The sequence below is a fragment of the Pelecanus crispus genome, chromosome 2, assembly GCF_030463565.1.
Source record: "Pelecanus crispus isolate bPelCri1 chromosome 2, bPelCri1.pri, whole genome shotgun sequence".
In the NCBI taxonomy this organism is placed as follows: Eukaryota; Metazoa; Chordata; class Aves; order Pelecaniformes; family Pelecanidae; genus Pelecanus; species Pelecanus crispus.
In genome coordinates, this window is record NC_134644.1 from 21,391,757 (window position 1) to 21,413,569 (window position 21,813).

A 21,813-nucleotide genomic window follows, 5' to 3' on the forward strand; every position below is an offset into this window, starting at 1 on the left:
CAGTTTGCAGGTTTTTTTCCCTAAAAGCTCACTTTCACATTGCCAACTTGGTGCACAGAGAGCTACTGTTATGTTACACCCCCCATATATCACTCTGTGCGCCCTGAAGAGTTATACCATCCATCTGCAGCAAGTCTTAAAACTTACGGGAAAGCTTAAGATTTACGGTAAAGGCATAATAATCATTCTTGCTATACACAGTACATCTCAAGACTTGAGAAGCCTTTAGCCCTAATACAGATAGACAGACCAGCAGTCTCGCACAGAAGGGAAGGACGAGAGCAGGTAATCATCCACTAAGATGCCAGATGGTAAGGGAATGGTCCAAGCAAAAAACAACCAGCCAACAACAACAAAAAACCACCACACACACCCACAGCCCACAGACACCACACTACTGTAAGGCAGTGATGTTCAGTCATACCAAACAGAGATTTTTCTACTTATTTCATTCCCTTCTGTATCCCACTGCAGCAGGATTTGATCACCTCCCTTGACAACCACAGAGGGCTGATAGTCAGGGTGAACTGAGGAGGGTTATCACTACATAAATAAATAAAGGGTTGATAGCAATTCCCAACTAAGAGGAAGGCCAGAAGAAAACCTCATCCAAAGAGGCAGAGAGAGAACTCAAGTTCGTAAGTTATTCTAGTCCTTCTCTAGAACATTCTGCACCTATGTCCCAAAAGAACAGTGAAAAATTTGTTGATACATTAATCAAAGAGTAGTTAAGAATTTCTTACTTCAAACTTTTTCACTTAACTCATCCAGACTGAGCAGTGTTTGCTGAGACATTACAGGGATGCACAAAACACATACTCATAACTCAACACAGCATTTGGACTGGAACCTCAGGAAAATTTCTCAGAATTAAATTTTGCAGAACAAACAGGCAAGCCAAGTATACTATCATAATACTCACATAATGTAAATCCACAGTTTATTCTACAGCCTTTCATGAATATATCTTAAGAAGCCACCCATCCAGATAAAAACATGCTTTAACGCATCACCTGCATAAATGCTTATTACCACTGTATCACAAAGGATTTAACTTCTTCAAAAAGGAAAACCAAAATTCAATTCAAGTTCCAGTACCCCCAACAGGAACAATGCAGTAGCAAAAGTGATTATATAGCCTGATAAAATAATGTATTCACTGCGAAGACAGACTGCTGTGAAAAAGACATCAAGTCCAAATCAACTCTGACAACTCTACATAAAAGCATATACAAAAGTAACATACTAACAAAATATTCTGAACCAAATATTTATCTCAGAAGAAAACAAAGCTTGTTTAATTATTAACATTTCAAATTTTTGAGGAACACACTATGAATTTATAAACTAGAAAAGCAAATGCATACAAATGGTGTCAAAAGGACTTTGGAAAAAAATTAAAAGAATGTAACTGAAAGAACTAGCCACAGAAAAGTCACTTCCAAATATCCAGCAGTTACTTTTTTAAGAAAACATAATCACACTTAGTAACGTCCATGAAAAAAAAACAAACCCCAAACAAAACTGAACACCAATTTTCCTGACAGTCTGAAGCATTATAAAAAGAAGCAGATAGCTTAGATAGAAAGAAACATGGGGTGTAAAAGTTTAAAAAGGTAAAACTAACAGGAGGCATGTTAATATTTAAATTCTACAATGGGTACCTATGTTTTAGTTTAATTCATTTATAATTTAAGTTCTAGAATTATAGTTTCTATTCTCTTTAGTGTTTGCTATACATACATATATAGTACAATCTTGATTAACAGTGTGGCCAACAACTCTGCACGATTTTCATTTTTTACTTGGATTAAATAGGGGTCTGCTAAAAATGGGATTTTAGTCTTGTTCACCTTACTAAAGTGTACACCATTCAGTCATAAACATTGCAATTAGGAAAAGTCTAGGGAGGAGCAATTAGATAGAAAATAGCAAAAAAACAGAATCCAACTGTGTCTTCAGCATTAAAAGCATATTCTAATAGGTAGGACTCAAAAATAACCAATATTTCAATATATTTTCTTTACCTTTTACATAAATATACAGCAATATCACTTCGTTAGGATATAGTCAAGTAAGATAAGATCATCAATAGCACAAAGCCTAAACAAAAATTGTATCATCTAAAGGAAGTTCCCACACAAGAAATTTATTTTACAGGCTACAAATTTTATGAGTTCTCAGACTCAAGAGGAATATGTACAGGACAAATTAATAAAATGAAATAACAAATCACATGGACCAGTCAGTACTACTCAAAGAATTCTACAACAATTTCAATAAAAACTGTCACAAAAAATGTCTAATCACTCTCAAATCAAAACAGCAAAGCAGAAAATTGAGTCTACCTTTTCCCTTTTTCTTTTTTTTTTTTCTTTTTTAATAAAGGATTATTGGGAGTTTCAGAAAACCACTGACTAGTAAGTCTCACTTGATATAACAGTGTCAAAAAGAATACAGTAGAACCAGAAACAAGACTAGTTTATCAGAAGTGGGAGTCACAAATAATGGGATGTTAACAGGTACACATCCTCAAGTTAATACTCCTACTACTGAGAATACAGAAATATTCAAAGCATACTAAAAAAAAAACTTTCTTGGTGATGATTCTTGAAGTTGATACCACTAGTTATCCAGGGACTACAGAAAGTTGGTATTGCAATTGTTTTACCAGTCTGGACAATGTCTTGGTATGCAAATAGACACAGTTGTTGAATATCGCATCTCAGCAACCAAACTACATACAGTTAACAAGTTTCGGCTAAAACCAGTGCTTTACGTACTGACAGCTAATTAATTCAAACCACGATTCCCCAACTCGGACGTCAAACATTCCCACAAGAATGGGACAAATGTTTTCCAACTTTGAAGTCAGAAAGCCCGTTCCTCAATACTGCTGCCCCCTTTGTGATACCATTATTTGTGTTATTTTTTTGGTGGATAGCAAAAGCGATTCTTGTAGAGCACAATGAGAAAAGTCTTTATTATTTAACCCTCTACGGTGTCCCTTGAGTTAGATATATCCTAGCACATTAACAGGACTGAAAGACCACAGAACCTAATGGAGCAGACTGCTAAAAAGGCAATGTGATATTACAAGTATATGAAGCATAAGCTTCAATCTCCTAATTACTAGTTTAAATGCTCACAGGTTCAGTGACAGCTCAGCACACACAAGTGAATTTCAAAGGAAAGACGTTCTAAAACTTCTCAAATTATTAAGCATAAGTCAATGAAATAAAACTTATTGGAGTATCAGTGGCACCTGACTGGTGCCATTAAATCACTCTCTATTCAATTACAAAAATCTAAGCCTTTCTTCGTATTATAAACTTCAAAGTATTTTAGGATTTTACATTATAGGAAAAAATAACAAGTGTGTTTGATAATTATAGCTATTTTAAATATTTTAAAGCTACGGTATATACATTGGAATGATTACATCATGAAATTTCAACATAAGTAATTGAACTAGAAAAGGAGGAAAACACATTGACTTACTTTCTCTGTAGTTACAGTAAGAGATGGAACCAAGGATGGTGAGGACTCCGACTGCTTCTTATATTTTTGCTTGTGTTTATCTTTTTCTTTATATTTCTAGAAGTTATAAAAGAGAATATAACCTAAGTTCAGCTTCATCTTTAACATAACCCATTTTAAGTAGTGTCAAGTGTTACCAAAATTTAAGAGAGACAGTAATGATGTCCTATGCTATTTTAATGGAAACATTAATGTTTTGAAATTTTTATAATATAGTTTTATAAGAGCAAATTGAGTATTTATATTTCCTTTCAAAATACTCAAACTGAAATTCTTCAATTATAGCCAGCATTTATGAATCCACTGTTAATATCCACTGTTAATAATATCCATCATCCTGATAATCAATTAACCAACAAAAGAAAGTGGGTTAAAACAGAGACATGGCTTCTGCTTCTGAGGTCTTCCTGCATTTCTGCACCTGCACAGTACTTTTTGTTGGGATATTACTGTAAATTAATACAAGGTTTTAGCTTTGGCTCCCCTACTGACACCTCCATACATAACAATGTGAAATTTGATTTAGATTTAATTCCCAAAGAAGTGTATTCAGTTTACATACTAAATAAGTATCTTACACGTTAAACTGAACAAAATATGAAAAGCTATACAAATCAAGTGTGCTTTCTAAAAAGGCTGAGAATTTTTTAAAAAAATTTTTAACCACAACATGAAGCATTGGCAGTGTGAATGAAATTGTGCAAACAGAGAGAAAATAATTTCTTAACCCAGAGCCTTTAGAGTACAATAGAAGTCTTCCATACTGACAGAAATCAATTCTTAGAGGATTATGGAATCAGGTCCAAATTGTATTTGTTTAAATAATCATTGTGGTTTAACCCCAGGCAGCAACCAAACACCACACAGCCACTTGCTCACTCCCCCCTCCAGTGGGATGGGGGAGAGCATTGGAAGGGCAAAAGTAAGAAAACTCATGGGTTGAGGTAAGAACAGTTTAATAATTGAAATAAAATAATAATCATCATCATCATCAATAATAATTAATTGTAATGAAAAGGAAAACAACAAAAGAGAGAGGAGAACAAAACCCAGGAAAAACAAGTGATGCAATTGCTCACCACCTGCTGACCGATGCCCAGCCAGTCCCGGAGCAGCGATCGCTGCTCCCCAGCCAACCACCCCCAGTTTATATACCGAGCATGACGCCATATGGTATGGAATAGCCCTTTGGTCAGTTTGGATCAACTATTCTGGCTGTGCCCCCTCCCAGCTTCTTGTGCACCTGGCAGAGCATGGGAAGCTGAAAAGTCCTTGACTAGCATAAGCAGTGCTTAGCAACAACTAAAACATCAGTGTGTTATCAGCGTTATTCTCATGCTAAACCCAAAACACAGCACTATACCAGCTACTAGGAAGAAAATTAACTCTATCCCAGCTGAAACCAGGGCAGCTATTCAGAAAAATACACAAAATACAGTTTGACAAAATTAACAATTCAACTTAGAATACAGGAGGAGTTCAATTTTTTTACCAATTTAATCAAAAGCAAGTCTAGAGGGTCACTTTTTCTTTAGTAACGTAATACAGTTTCTTTTGACAGTCAACATCAGATGATGCAGAGAAACTGCAGGTGTGAGAGAAGGTTACTTGTAAGCTACTGGCGCTCAAGTATTTTTCTTCTATAACTATACATGCGTGGAATTTTTGTGTATTCACACAAAACCCAGCAGAACAGTATAATCTTATGGCTATTTATTCAGAATGAGTGCTTCAACAGAAAGCTATCAAAAACTGCATACATATGGATTGACCCAAGGGGTTTAAAACTCCCATTGAGTCACTGAAAATACTGAGTAGCTTGAAAAGATGAGAAAGACAAGTTAAAATGTGTAAGTCTGAATAGCCATACAAAAACTCTGTAACTGTTTTGGATTTTGGAAATGAACGATGGTGATTGCCCTCTAACTATCAAACGATTATCTAGACCCTCAAAAGAAAACATAATTTGTTCAACAGTGACTGGACAACCATTCTCACCAAGCACCAGGACAAGATGTAATACGTGCATATTCTATTCAGGTATCACCAAATGTCAGCTTTCTATTTCAGTCACAATGGAAGAAATATCAGAAACACGTTTCATGGAATGAGCCCAGGAAAGTAAGAGAATGGGTCCTCAAATTCTCTAATAAAGTAGAATCAGTTAAGTCACAATCTAGATGCAAAGCCGAAAGCAAAACAGATTTATCTCTACCCTTATGAACTATAAATAGCAGCCGACTTACTTAGAGATTGCCTTGTCACTAACCAGCCCGGAACCCATTTAACTCAACTTATAACCTCATTTAGCCAGGAAGGACATACAGTTTAGCCAAAAAAAAAATTACAAATAAAGTACGAAAGCTATCTTCACTAAAATATATATTGTATTCTACATTTCTGCATGATAGAGTCCTTTTGATTCTTGTACACTTTTTAAAACTCAAAGGAAGGTCCAAGAGAACTCTTTAAAAGGCTGACAGGGATTTCTAGGTTTGTTTTTTTCATACACTGAAGTTGTTTTTTCTTTCCCAGTGTGCTGCTTGGGCAGAAATATGGAGTTTTCCCTTTCATAACAAAGTGTGCAGGTGCCATAATTACAGTAATGTACACCATACGGTAGGATTGCAATTGTTTAAAACCTAATATAGGCTTGTTGAGGGAGTTTTAGATCAGGGAGGTTGTTTTTGTTTTCTTTTGGGGTTTTTTTTTTGGAGGAGAGATTGTTTGTTTTGGTCTTTTTAGACCTAGAAAATACACATTGGAAAGAAAGAAAAAAAATATGGAGAGGCAGGATTCAAATGCACTACACAGTCTTTTCAATAATTTCTTAAATATAACAATCCCAAAAGTGCTACCCGTACTGCCAGTAAACAAACAGGGATCAAAAGAAAACAGAAGTGTCTACACCAAGACTGCCATGTTATCCATGAAATCTGTTGATCAATCAGTGTTAGTTACCCAGCTTACTGTATCATCAGTGTACATGTTTAGATAAACTTGAGCAACAATTTCACTGAACCTCAAACAAGCCTCAGGAAGGAAATTATGAAATGGAAATCTAAGCCGGTGCCTGAGTTTCTTTAGCTCTCACCATTTAACTAGGAAATCACCCTCAAGAATTTTTTTTATTTATAATTTCAGAGCCAATAGGCAATGACTTCAATATGCTTTAAGATGAAACTTCACAGCAATAACAGTAAACAATAGGAAATGTTTAAATGAACATGTTTTACAGTCTCTTCTGTTGACTTTCTAGCGTTCTTTGACTTCCAGTGTTAATTTTGTCTGAAAGGCAAAGAAACATAGAATTCTGATCAAAGGAACAGTCAGGAAGACTTCAGATTACATTCTGTAAAGTACTGAAATCACTTTGATAGTAGTCTCAACAGAAAAGGATCTGTCAAGAAGAAGGAAAGAGGGATAAAAGAAAGGGGGGAAGGGAGGGGACATAAATGACTAAGAGCCTGGAAAGAATATGCTTTAGGTACTGTAAGGTGAAGCACCAGCAACCACATCAAATTCCTCTCCCAGATCCAAAACATCAACACAAAGTTTGCCAGGACAGTTTACCAAGGTTACAGCTTACCACTCAAGGCCACTGGAGGGGTACCCTACCCTAAAGCCTTTTGCATACAAATCTCTCATCCACAGGAGGTCTGCTATCCTTAACTCTATATTCCCTCCTCTTTTTAGGTTATACTTCCGCTGACAAGTAATAGCTCCTCTTTTTTTTCTTTTTCTGTTCTTTTTTTTTTTTCCTAAGGAAAGTTCAGAAGTCCTACTTCTGAATGTGAATTGACTCCAGATGCAAATAACATCAAAGCAGCGGAGAAAATTTCACAGCAGAAAAACCTTTGAAAGGAATGCTCAGGTTTTACACTGATAAGAATAAAAATTTCAGCAACAACCTGCTGAGATGAGGAGACTTAGCTCCCACAAAGTGACTCCTTGCAGTTGCACCCTCTTCTCACCATAAAGACGCATACAAAGCATAATAAGAGTTGTGAAATACCCACTTTTGAATCCAGAAAAGGAACAACAGAGGAACATGAATTCCCACAATATTTAAAAAATACGACAGCTTTCAATCAAGTCTATCTCAAAGGACACACAAACTAGCCATCTTCCCTACTGCCAGAAAAAGAACAAAGAGTTGGCCCTTCGCAGACAACTCACTGCATGCTTTGCTTTTCTAAGACCTCCTCTGACCAGCCACAGCCCCAAAAAAATCTAACATAGCAGCAGCTCGCTAAGATAAACATCCATCCAGAAAGCCACACGGAAACCCAACATTCTAGGGAAGGTAATGATATCAAGTGTCTGACCTTTTACAAGCTTTACCGTGAGGAAAAAAAGGGCAGACATTACTCTTAACAAGGACTGAAAATAATATTGCTAGTAAGTGAAAGCTAAGGGAGCCCTGAGGGCAGGCAGAACCCATGTATCCCATTTATATATTCAAACTTAAATTTTTTAAAGATTCACAGGCATGAGTTCAAATGTTCCAAACACCTGTATTTTCAGACAGCTGCAGAGCTGATAAATGCAATGCTACATTCTGTAAAAACAGGATTTAGCAGAAGAAACATTCCAAGGAAGAATACGTTAAAAAACATACAGGGCCAACTACAAAACTGACAAAGCAAACTTCAGTCTTGGTTCACAAATAGGGTAGCTCAACAGACCTGATTCAGACAGCTCCTGAAACCCTTCTTGCTGTTAAGAAAAATAAGGCGTGATTGCCATGCAGCCATTGGGTAAGCAGTTGTAACATTATTCATCCTAGAACTTGAAGAGCCCTGATTTATGATGTAGCTAAATACCAATACAAAATACCTAGAGTTCATATGTCATGATTAACCAGAAAGCTTTACTTATCACTAGGGATCTCATTTTTGGCTTTTGTTTCTTATCTGAAAAATTATGTAATACCTTCTTAATTCCAATAGCTACATGCTGCAAGATAAGAAAACAAATATGGTGCAAGATTTCTGGAATGCTATAGCACTTTCTGTACATTGCCCTCTTGTGGGGTAGGGGAGTGGAGAAGGGGAAAAAAGCACATTTTGATTGCTTCTATTTCTTCCAGAAAGATTCAATCTACAAAATTATTACATAATATGATTTCACAAATACAGTTTAGTTCAAACTCTCAATTTTTTTAGCTTATATACATGTTGGATCACTCTGAAGATCAGCACTTGCTCATTGATTTTCTTTAACATACTTTCAGAGGAAACATTGATCAGACTACTGAATGAAAATCTCATCTCATCAAAATCCCAAGTTAAGGATACATGTGTAATTTTATCTTAGCTCTGATCTGTTACCAACAGAATAAATGTTATCAAATCTATCTTTCCACAGTTTGGACCTCAATATCTGGGAAGACTGAATAATGCAAGTGAATGATAACTTTTCCAGTACGTATGGAGCGGATGAGTTCAGCTTTTCTCTAATGGCATTATTAATTCATAACATTTCCACACAGAAGTATCATTTAACTTCTTCAAGGTATTTACATTTATTTGCAATTCATTTTTGTCTCAGGAACACACAGCCTTCTCCAAAGATGTTTCCACCGCACTTCATTTCATTAAACTATGTTCTTAAGTTCAGTATTTCACAGTTCACTGGTACAAAAGGAAAGAAAAGTCTCCTGACCCCTCTCTTGCCTTTCCCACACTGCTCAGCCTGTCAGACCTTCTGTGTGCCAATTCAAACTGCTAAAACAGCAGCAACAAAACCCGAAGTGGATAGTTTTCTGCTATTTTAGTGAGCTAGGTAAGTTCAGTGAAGGAGCATGAGAAATGGACAGTAACAGGGACAAGAAGAGGTAGATGCAGAACGGAGGAGCAAGAGCTCACCTGCCCAGGGAAGAGGAGACTAATTTTGGAAGAATTAAAACACATGCACACTATCAGCAAGCACCAGTGCTTGGCCCTGCCGACAGAACTGCTTGGGCTGACCTTGATTTATTCCATTTTTATCCCCTTCTCTATTACAAAAATCATAACCCCTCCACTACCTTTGGTAGTCCCAAGCTTTCAAACCTTAACATTGTTTTCAAATCTATTTTTGTTAGTGATTCTTGTAAGCAAAATCATCTGAATGTCTACATCACTAATTTTTCAGCCGCTGTTTTTGACTCCCTCAAATAATTCCAATGTATCAGAATGTTCTATTAGCACAGAGTGCTCAGATTGGTCCTTTTGTCATTTACGGATTTTCCACACTATCTTTCCATCACTGAAGCTTGTAAATCCAGAGCTGTCACCATCACAACCAACACCTTTAATAGAAAGCTGTGCATAGTTCTTGCTAATCCCCAATACAAGACCTGCTTGGCCTCTTATTTGTGACTAGTAGCTATTAGCAATATAACCATAACAATTCCAGAATGAAAGATGCCCACGGTCCACAAGTTTCAAATTCAAATCCTTATTTATCTTGTTTTGACAAGAACAGCCCTAGCTCAGGCATTCATCTATCATTTTACACAGTATAAACCACAGCAGGAAAATTAAATGCAGTAGCAGCGCTGCTGCAGTCACAGTAATAAAGGGATATAAGCATGGGATAGTTTACAGGGAGAGGTGGAATACTACTGCCAGCATTATTCAAATACATACATATTCAGCTCTAAGCACAAAACTTGTCCTTAAGTACCAATCCTTGATACAATTACTTAAAAGACTCAAAAACCAAAAACCTCACTTCAATACAGGGATAATGGTCAGAATTAAAGAGACTCAAGAATCAATGATAAAAATGCCAGCTAAAGCTTCTCTTAGGTGCAAGACCATTGCACAACAACCTTATTCAGAATAAGCTACTCTTTTGATATTTAACATTAAAATATGTTTTCTCTGTTATTCACACAGTTTTATATTAATGGTTAGTGATGGATACTCAGTGCTAAACACTTGAGTAGCACTTCGTATCTTCAAAAATGACGCAAGACTAACTAAATCAAGGCAACTATTGATTGTCCATGCTCATCTTCATTTATTCCTATTAAAATTGCAAGTATTTGAAACATTATAATATGTATTATGTTACCTACTGTGAAATGCTCCACTGTCTGCAAGTTGACTTAAAGATACCCATCAAATATATGTCAAGAAATAGACAAACAGAATGGCAGGCAAAAGGAATACATTTAATTTTCCTGGCTCAGTCAGCTTAACATTGCAGATCACCTTTAACTGCACATGGTCTACCAGCACACAAAACATTGTACCTGGTGAACAGCATATACATACAAGTTCATAAAAAAGTATCAAGATTACCCTCCAGAAACTGTTACACAGTCAACATAAAGTACTAATAATCTTGTATTAATCTAGGCTCCAAAGCAAAGAAAAAGGAGTATCTTAAAGTACCTTTTGCTTCTACATCTCTCACAGTTATAGCTAGGGAACTGAAGTGTAGGAAGATACATTGCTCAAACAGAAACAAAAATCAAGCAGTAACCTTAATGAACTATTTTTAATGTTCAGGTGTTATTTAGTTTTCAAATTAAGACAAACAACACTGCATAATTTTCTCAAGCAAGAAATGTTCGCATTTCTTCAAAGTTCAGCTTACTATTTACTCCAATTATCAAAAGTTACTCTCCTCTATCTTATAATGTGGCAGAGTACAAACATTGTGGAGTTAAGTAAATGATGCTACGAAACACTGAACTTGTAGAAAGATCAAAATCATAATCAGACAAAAAGTCTTTTGTGAAGATATTGATGAAACTGAAGTAAGTAATACATAATAATAGAATCATAGAATCATCTAGGTTGGAAAAGACCTTTAAGATCATCCAGTCCAACCATTAACCTACACTACCAAGCCCACTCTAGACTAATCAAGGGTAGACCAGACTAAACCATATCCCGAAGTGCCACATCTACCCGTTTTTTAAACGCCTCCAGGGATGGTGACACCACCACCTCTCTGGGCAGCCTGTTCCAATGCCTGACCACCCTTTCCGTAAAGAAATTTTTCCTAATTTCCAGTCTAAACCTCCCCTGGCGCAGCTTAAGCCCATTTCCTCTTGTCCTATCGCTAGCTACTTGGGAGAAGAGACCAACACCCACCTCACTACAACCTCCTTTCAGGTAGTTGTAGAGAGCGATAAGGTCTCCCCTCAGCCTCCTCTTCTCCAGGCTAAACAACCCCAGTTCCCTCAGCCGCTCCTCATAAGGCCTGTGCTCCAGACCCTTCACCAGCTTCGTTGCCCGCCTCTGAACACGCTCCAGCACCTCAATGTCTTTCTTGTAGTGAGGGGCCCAAAACTGGACACAGTATTCCAGGTGCAGCCTCACCAGCGCCGAGTACAGGGGCACAATCACCTCCCTGCTCCTGCTGGCCACAGCATTCCTGATACAAGCCAGGATGCTGTTGGCCTTCTTGGCCACCTGGGCACACTGCTGGCTCATGTTCAGCCGGCTATCTACTAACACCCCCAGGTCCTTTTCGGCCAGGCAGCTTTCCAGCCACTCCTCCCCAAGCCTGTAGCCTTGCATGGGGTTGTTGTGACCGAAGTGCAGGACCCGGCACTTGGCCTTGTTGAACCTCATACAGTTGGCCACGGCCCATCGATCCAGTCTGTCCAGGTCCCTCTGCAGGGCCATCCTACCCTCGAGCAGATCGACACTCCCACCCAATTTGGTGTCGTCTGCAAACTTACTGAGGGTGCACTCGATCCCCTCATCCAGATCATTGATAAAGATATTGAACAAGACTGGCCCTAAAACAGAGCCCTGGGGAACACCGCTCGTGACCGGCCGCCAACTGGACTTAACACCATTTATCACTACTCTCTGGGCTCGGCCACCCAACCAGTTCTTTACCCAGCGAAGAGTATGCCTGTCTAAGCCGTGAGCTGCCAGCTTCCCGAGGAGGATATTATGCGAGACGGTGTCAAAAGCTTTGCTAAATAGCATAAGTAAGAGTAATACCTAATAATACCTCAAGTATATCATAGCAATTCTTCAATGAAGCGGAAAGTCTTTTGGTTGATCCCTGCAGACTAAGGAAGACATCCAGACTAACTGTGATTTTTCTTTAAAAAAAAAACCCCACAACTCTTGTTTGCTGAGCACACTAAGAACTTACTATGGTAGAGATCTACTCAAAATTCTGATTCTCCCAGTATTGCTCTGGAGACATCTATAAAAACCATGGTGAAATAGTAGCTCCATGAAAGAAATAAATAACAGAATTTCTTCAGATAAATGTTCAAGGATTTTGCCACCTGTGGAATTTCAGTTTTACAGTCTACAGCAAGAATTATCACTGCTACTAATCACTATTATCTTGTGCACAGGTTCTGCAGCGGTCAGGTTTTGAGTTTGTTTTCTTTCACAGTGAAAAGCAGAAGACCAAAATGCATACTTTGAGGGGAAAAGGTACAGCTGCAGCTAATGCAGCCTTACAAAATTCTACATCTTACAGAGTAGTTTTCAGGTATACCTGAGGTGGTTGGGTTTGTCATTTTGATTTCCTAGGTGTCAAGCTTAATACTATTATGAGGTGTTTGTTGTGCTAAGGTACACTAAAAGCATTACTTTTTTTTTTCCCATAACATATATGATGTGTTACTGTAAGGTTAGAAAAAATGAGGTAGTCAAATCAATAATTCCATCATAAGCATGATAATTGAAACAGAAGTTCCTACTTTTCATCTTACTAAAAGAAAAGAAAACTTAAATAAAAATGAGCTTATCTGCTTATATCGTTCTGTCATGGTTTAGCCCCAGCCAGCAACTAAGCACCACGCAGCCGCTTGCTTACTCCCCCTACCCCGATGGGATGGGGGAGAGAATTGGAGGAGTAAGAGTGAGAAACACTCCTGGGTTGAGAGAAGAACAGTTTAATAATTGAAATAAAGTAAAATAGTAATTATAATAATAACAAGATAATAATGATAATAACAATAATAATATACAAAGCAAGTGATGCACAATGCAATTGCTCACCACCCGCCGACTGATACCCAGCCAGTTCCCAAGCAGCGATCGCTGCTCCCCAGCCAAACACCCCAGTTTATATACTGAGCATGACGTCATATGGTATGGAATAGCCCTTTGGTCAGTTTGGATCAACTATTCTGGCTGTGCCCCCTCCCAGTTTCTTGTGTACCTGGCAGAGCATGGGAAGCTGAAAAGTCCTTGACTAGCATAAGCAGTACTCAGCAACAACTAAAAACATCAGCGTGTTATCAACATTCTTCTCCTATTAAATCCAAAACACAGCACTATGCCTGCTGCTAGGAAGAAAATTAACTCTATCCCAGCCGAAACCAGGACACATTCTTCCTGACCTCCACAACAGATCACTTTGCTGTGCCATCTATACCAGCTGGTGCCAGTTCCAGTAGATTACATGCAGCTGACACAGGATACAGCACAAGTTAACACAGAATTCAGCAGGCAACAAATCAAACAAAATGCCACCTTTGCTCTTAATTCTGCAGACTTTAAAGATATATGTTACTGAATATACTCAGATAGAGTAGCTTTCTAATGCAATTTTATTTACACAGTCACACTCTGTCAGTTCTCCCGAATAACTAGACTTTCAACACAATCTGACATGAAAAGATATGTTAAGAAAGAAAAAATTATACTCCTATGAAGTCAGTAAACAACAGGAGCCCAGAAACAGAAATACTATTCGTCAGCACCAACAGCAAAAGACTGCAGCATGAAGTCACCCCTTTTTGAACACCAGGGAACCCACACAAAAACTCAGTCTTAGGAAACAAGAACCAGGTTATGCAGCTCATAGATACATATTAAAGATCATCTATAAACTGAGCTACATATGTTATATACTTACTGACCAGTTTTTAGAGCTGTTTTAGAGGCATTCTTCTTTCCCTCTGACTGAACAGAATTTGGAAGAAGTCAACATGGATAAGCATCACCATTAGCATCCATACCACACAATTCTCATTTGAGTAATATTTATCTAGCATTACTTCAATAATTAAAATTGAAGTAATTTCAAAGTGGTTGCAAAACACTTCTAGTTATCTTTAGCATTCTTACAATTTTGCTTCATACATCAAGAACAGCTGAGAGTATTAAACAGTCAAATTTATTAAACTCATTAACAAAAACTTAAAAAATTAATAAAAATGCAGTGGGATACTGCATTACTGAGATGAGTCTCAAGCTTTTTTCCCCTAAAAACTACACAAAAACCCCAATGTTCAAATAACATCATTAAGTTTATGAAATGAGACAATTAACAGAGGAATGACATAATTAGAATTGCCTTTGCAACATTCTGCTTTATAAAGTACTATAAATCAACTCTTCAGGACTAAATCAGAATTTTTTTTTTTCTTTTAATCAAGAGAAGAAAAGGAAACCATTGCTTATGCAGGTGAACAGAAACCCAAAGAACTACAGACTGTTCCTATTTTTGCCACAGAATATTATGTGATGCACAGCCGGTCAATTTTATCTTTTCACTCTTGGTTATTCAGATAGTGAGGAATACATAATGAACACTTGATCTGAGTGTTTAGGACTTGATTTGTAACAGCCCACATAGAGCATTAAAATACATTAAAAAGCATGAAGTGCCTTTCTCCCAAATGAAATTTATAGCCCTGACATACGAATGTAGGCTCCTTCACAACATACTGGGAAAGTTGGGGCAGTTCAAAACGCAGTTCACAACCGAACACAGAGCTAGCCTATGGAAACTTTCACTGAGTAGAGGTGTGGTTTAAATTTTCCCTTCCCATGGGCCTAACCACCAAACTCACAGCTACAGTGGAAATCGCTGAATGTCACACACTGCCTCAAACTCTTCGCAGATGTTCACGTTTCTCCCCTCAAAAATCAGAGAAGGTATAACATTTCTTTAAGAACAGGACAAGCAGCAAGAAGATGCCCATAATGAATTCCTTTCAGCCAGTAGCTCAGCATTTAGAACACTTGTCCTGGCTCCTGTATTTTAGGTTCTCCTCAGACTGACACCCTCTAACTTCTGCAATAGTGCCCTGGAGCTCCTCATCACTATTTTGTTCTTTTTACCTCTCCAATTACCACTTCTTACACATTTGCAGTCTTCAGTCACAAGCCCGTTTTTGTTTATTTTGCATCATATGAGCTATCATAGCAGAGTTTTAAATTTCCTCTTCTGCTCAGCCCAGACCAAAACACTTCTAATAGAAAAGGAATTTGTGTAATTCAGCTGCTATATAGTAGTTACTTACTACGTAGTAAATTCCCATTTTTCAGAAGTCATAAACATACAATGCTAGTAAGCTTGCCCAATTTTCACATAAGTGGTAAGAAACGCTTCCTCTACACAAAGGTCAAGGTGCTCTTCCACAGCCTTATGGTGGCCTAAGTTTTTCCCCAAAAAGCTTGAGGTAAACACCTGGGCCCTGAAAAAAGGGATATTCTAACAGGGTGTCAAGCAGCATACTACCAACCCTACTTATGAGGCACACAGCCTCATCTCTAATCATTTCTAAATAACATTTCTGCCACAGAAACTAACAATATTTAGTGCAGCAGTAATCAGAATATAACTAAGCTATTCATTCCGTAGCTTCAAATTCCTCATTAAAACTAAATCATACCAAAGGTTTGGTTGGTTGGTTTTTTTTCATTATTATACCCTTATATATTTGATATCAATTTTGTAAGCACAGTGCCCAGAAGAGACTAAATACATATTATGAAGGAAAACACATGCTTTCAACTCAGTGTCTGTTTACAAAAATGACAGCTACCCATATCAATATTTTCAGACCAACCTCTATGTATTGCAGAATAGTATTTTATATGCAAATGGATAGCTTTTGAGGTCTGAGCAATAAAAACGGTTCCAATCCTCAACTCATATGGCTTCTGCTTGGCAAAAGGGAAAGCTTTAAGGATGCCTAAAGATCAGATTATCCAAATTTCCAAAGAACAAAGATGAAAGATAAAGTAGAAACTAGAGTGCCCTTACTGGGAGGGGGAGGCACCACTGTATCTGGGAAGAAAGATATACATTAAATGGATTTACAGAAGAGGAAAATAAGGAAAATCACCCTAAAAATGACCCTACTCCTCCAAGATACACTGTATATTTGACATGCTGTATCAAATAAGACATAACATGCAGAAGGTAATGAAATTTACCAAGAGAACGAGCCTCCATACCACATACAGTTCACTGACTGAAGATTAGTATTTTGCAAAGCACAGGTCATTCTTTAAACTATAGAACATGTAAGATTAAAAATGCCTAACAAAATACCTGTAGCCACAAAAAGTTAGGTGATTAACAGCTTTAGGACACTGCAACTTTTGTCACCACTTGGTGGTTTTAACTAGATTAGTGTTTTGTTATTATACAACATATAAAGCAAATTAAACTTGGTAAGTGAACATGCTGTAACATGCCATGAGAACCTCTGAATGTCAAGTAACAGGCTGCATTGCTTCACTTGGTATTACAGATCATGGGATACTCTTGATTACCATGTTTCAGTTCATGAAAGGTAGAAGAAACTTTACTATCCTACTTCTAGCAAACTTTGAGTCACATAAAAAGGCCAGGGCTTGCAAAGGCATTAAAAACATTAACTATTTCTAGAAGATCCACATCAAAACACTTCCAGACCAGGAGAAGCCAAACAGCTAGCAGAAAAAATAGCTGGTACACTGGCTGAACACACTCTGTTAGAAAGCCTCTCCAAGTATTCACTGAAGATTTTACAGGTATTACAACCTGGAGAAGCATGGTATCTCCAAAGTAACTTAAAAAAAAAAAAGAACACCACACCACCAAAAAAACACCACACCACCCACCAGGGTACTGCTCAGACATAAAAAGCCGAAATTGAGTCTCATGCTCACACCTCAAAGTTTCTTCAAATACAACTTCAAAGTTTCGTCAATGTGAGTAAAAATCCATGCATGTGTTTCAGGTCATGTTTTGTCAAAATATGACAGTGGTGAAAAACTAAGCAAACTAAGAAAAAAATACATCACGTATTGGTAAGGTTTTACCTTGCAGGTAATTCTATAGTCTGTAATTCAAGATTGCTTTTTTCTACTGATGTGTTACTAAGAAAAAAAAGATCTGCCAAAAACCCATACTTTTCTCATTTTATTCATAAATTTAGATTTAGAGGTACAACCACACTACAGTGCACACTCTCTTCTGCATTACCAGATGAAGATGGAACTATTCACCTACACCATTAATCAGATCTAAAGACACTTTTTAGAAGATTATCCCAGCACAATGGAGATCAACATCCATCCAAAGTGGAAGTGAGCTTAAAAATCAAATCAAATATTAAGACGACTAAGGGTCCGAAGACTGACATTTGTTATTCAATTTCCTGTCGCTATAAATATAGCTCCTTCATAAATACACATTTGGTCAATACAGTCTTTGATTTTAATTTTTCTGTAATGATTTTGAATAATGCAAAACTAAGTCTACCCACACCCACAGAAAAGTCTATTAAGTTAGTTCTACAGGATGCGCACAGGTGAGCAGTTTTGCATGTATTCCTGGAGGGCTAAAAAAGAGCCAAAGCAAATTTGCATTACTGTGCCACTGTGTTATCACCCAGTGTTGCAGTTAGATGACAAATTTCCCATAGACAACTATTAAGCTAGCAGTAATGAAAACGTAATGATAATTATAAATTTGAAATTCTTTTTTAAAAATATATAAAGTTAAATTGTTAAAAGGATACACCAATGATAGAAATTAGCAGTCAGTTATGTTCTTTGCACCCTCACAGGAAGATTCCCAGGTGAATGACAAGGTATTTTGCCATCACAGTGGGCTTGACCACCAGTACCAGTAAAATGCATCAACAAGAGACGTCAGTTCTTTGATGAGGAGAGAAAGATGTAACAGGTTGAAACAAAAAAAATTAGATGCACCTGTTTATCAGCACACTTGCTAAAATGTCTACCTCTGTTTTTCTTTCCCGCCTGGTCACAAAGACCACACACAAAAAATTTCTCATGGAAAACTAAACCAAAGGAAGCTCCATGGAAACAGCCTTCCTAACGGATATGTTTCAGTGTGTACCCCACAACTGACAATAAATGGCAATAGGAAGGTGCACGTACAAATGCACCTGAAGATGTTTCCTCACTGGACCCTAGTACCTCTAGTTTATCACCTGGGTTATTTATTATTCAGTGCTTCAGGAACAAGATTTCCTTCACGCTTTTCAGCAAAAATGAAATTTATCAGAAAGTGCTACTATTAAGCAGATGTGCCACATAATTAGCAACGACAAATCCACTTACTTTTTTCTCCTTCTCATGATGTTTATCCTGAGAGTGAGAGGAAGAATCACTTAAACTTTGATCATATGACCTATTAGATCCCCGTTTGCTCTTTTTCTAAAAAGAGAAAATATATTTATGGATAGAGAAAAGGAACCATTTGAATAAATAAAAAGTATAAAGCATTTCAACTGATAAGATGCCTTACTGCTTGAAGAAAAAAACCCTTCAGTTACTGAAAAGCTGACAAATTACTAACATTGATAACATTAACAAGGCTATCCAACGTATAGCAGGAAAAAAGCCTATCCATATATTGACTTTTACACTTCCCACAAATTTGCAAGATATGCTTTCCACAAAGAAATGAGATATGCCACTTTTTAAAGGTTAAAAGATGCGAGACACGTTTTCAAGTTTTCATAACATAAAACAGAAAAGATGCTGCTCAAATGAGTATCACACAAAGCCACAGTGCTAGCACTGCCACATGCTTGAAATGCATTGTGAGGTGGCTGCTTTATGGCTTCATGATTTATATTCAAGTGACCTGTCTGCACTATTTTCATTAAAGTGGTTTAAAAATAGGATACAGAATGCTATGATCAAGTATGCATTTACAAGCGGCAGACATAACTGCCTGTACTTCTGTAATGTTTGAGAAGCCAGTCTGGGACTGCAAATACTTTATAGAATCATAGAATCATTTAGGTTGGAAAAGACCTTTAAGATCATCCAGTCCAACCATTAACCTAACATTACCAAGTCCACCACTAAACCAATTAAGGGTAGCTTTATGCTAGGCCAGCATTCAAAATGTTATTGTATCGTAACTGAGGCGGCATTATAAAGACGCTTCAGGTCAGTGATTTGCCAACCAAAGTTTTCAGTGGTATAGTAGATATATGCCACCCACCATCTTCAGTAGTAAATACTAAACACCTGTATTTATCAGGCATCAACAGTCACAATAATCCTAAAGAAACACTCAAACAATCTTGCTGGTCTTTACTGTTCTCACCACTACAGTTTTGTAATGGAAAGCTAGCTAACTACATGTCAAATATGGAGTCATGCCTTTATCATTAAACTTGCTTTTTAAATAAACATACATGTTCTCAATCACAGCAGCACTGGAACATTCAAATCAAATGTATAATACTGTAAGAGCTTGCCTTCACTGCTAAGTAATAGACTGTTTTTGTTCTTTTTGTACACTTAGCTCAAGATAATAATAAAAAAATCTCTTAGCTTCGTAAGGGCCTAGAAAGCCCTGACTTATCTTCATTACGAAGCAAACTCATCAATATTCACAAGAGCACAGAGCTAACCTCACCAAGCTTTTTTCTCCTAGAAAGCTAAAATGGTTCATTGGTCCTGTGTTTTTACCTCATTGCAACCCATTCAAAAGTCACCCAAGCATTCACCGTTTTAGCAGTGAAAACAAGTAATCAGCAAGTTTAACTATACTTACAGCAGTATCTGAACTTCAGTCTATATAATTTAATTTTCATAATTCAATATTCATAAACAACTTTTTTTTAAACATCAGTGAGTTCTTCAAGTCCACACACCCACACACATACACAGAAACAGATATCTGGAACTGTCAAACTGACAAGAAGTGATAGGAAAGACTCCAGAGGTCTGATCCAAAACCTACTGAAATAACTGAGAAATTCTGAAGTTGGGGTTTTTTTTTTTTTTCCAAAAATCAAAACTCAAGTCACTTCCTTGAGGTTGTGTTTCAGAGAACTTAGAGACAGGGAATATCCACTGGCTACACAGTGAGAGATAGACCAAAAGGGAAAACACTGGGGGGGGTGGGAGGTGGGGCATGGAAGAGTAACAGAAGCAGAATGAAATGGAGGGCTTCTTCATTCTCTAATAGACAGGGTAACAAGTAATATTTTCTAGATAAGTCCAAAATGGACTAAACTCCTAGAAGCCAACTAATCAAATCGCAAAATAAAACCTTACAGGAACTTAATGAAAAAACCCACTAAATGTGCATGCTATTTCTGGCAGAGGGGAAAAACCCACACATCTAGAAAGTAACGACTTATAAAAACATTTTCAGTTAGTACTTCTGTAACTGTGATTAAAACATTGTTTTAATGAAATACAATCTACTTTGAGCTACATGAAAATATTATTTCTAGCATTAATAGCAATTCAGAGTGAAAAAATAAGTCAGTGACATTTATTTATAGAATTTAACAAATACATACCAGTTTACTAAAATGGTATTTACAGTAGCCACAGTATTGGACGTTATCTGCACCATTGCCTTCTTCTTCACAAAGAAGTCCTGCAAACTGTGCACTAAAAATAAACCAAATAACATTCAAGAAAAGCAATTTTACATCAACTTGTACCTCACAGGTGATAATGTACAGATACTTATATCTGCATTTAATAGAAGAGATTTCCACACAGGTGACTTCTAATGGCATGCAAGCACATAACCAACCTTAGTAGCCCAGTGAAAAACATGTATGGTTTGTACTTTGGCCTGATGCCTTTTTCATAGTCTTTGAGCAACTCACACAAGCTTACAGCTTGAAAATCTACATTTACTATGCAGGTACTCCCACAAATAAACAAACCAAGCAATTTACAATGATTCTTAGCTCAAATTCAAGCCAAAAATTATCTATGGAAAGAACAGTTTTTAACAGAACCATATGATAGATCCAAAGAAGAAATTTTTCTAAAGTTGCATACATCCTTCTCTGTTTTACCAGGAAATTTACATTAATTTTTTTTTTTTAAAATAGAACTTCAATGACATAATAAATCAAACCATATTTATTGGTTTAAAAGACTGTGGCAGGTTAATTTCTTTTAAAAACAATAACACTGACAAGTTTCCTTGCCTGGGCTAATTATTACCTTATTCTACTACATTTTTTCAAATCAAGTTTGCTTTTCACCATTCGTAATGTTGATTTATTTTCTTTATCAAAACCAAGTTAGACATTGAAAAACCAAATAT

At 37.0% G+C, this 21,813-nt stretch overlaps 1 protein-coding gene across 5 annotated transcripts in view; it reads right to left on the minus strand.

Annotated features, from left to right (window-relative positions):
• MLLT10 (MLLT10 histone lysine methyltransferase DOT1L cofactor) overlaps positions 1–21,813 on the minus strand; it is a 131,884-nt gene that overhangs the window by 69,001 nt on the left and 41,070 nt on the right. For 3 of the 5 annotated variants that reach the window (XM_075704597.1, XM_075704596.1, XM_075704600.1), the window contains 3 exons: positions 21,047–21,140; positions 18,837–18,932; positions 3,502–3,597 (listed from right to left, as the gene is read on the minus strand). In XM_075704597.1, coding sequence (XP_075560712.1) covers positions 3,502–3,597; positions 18,837–18,932; positions 21,047–21,140 — 286 coding nt within the window. The remainder of the gene's footprint in view (positions 1–3,501; positions 3,598–18,836; positions 18,933–21,046; positions 21,141–21,813) is intronic. The other 2 variants (XM_075704598.1, XM_075704599.1) reach the window with 2 other exon arrangements.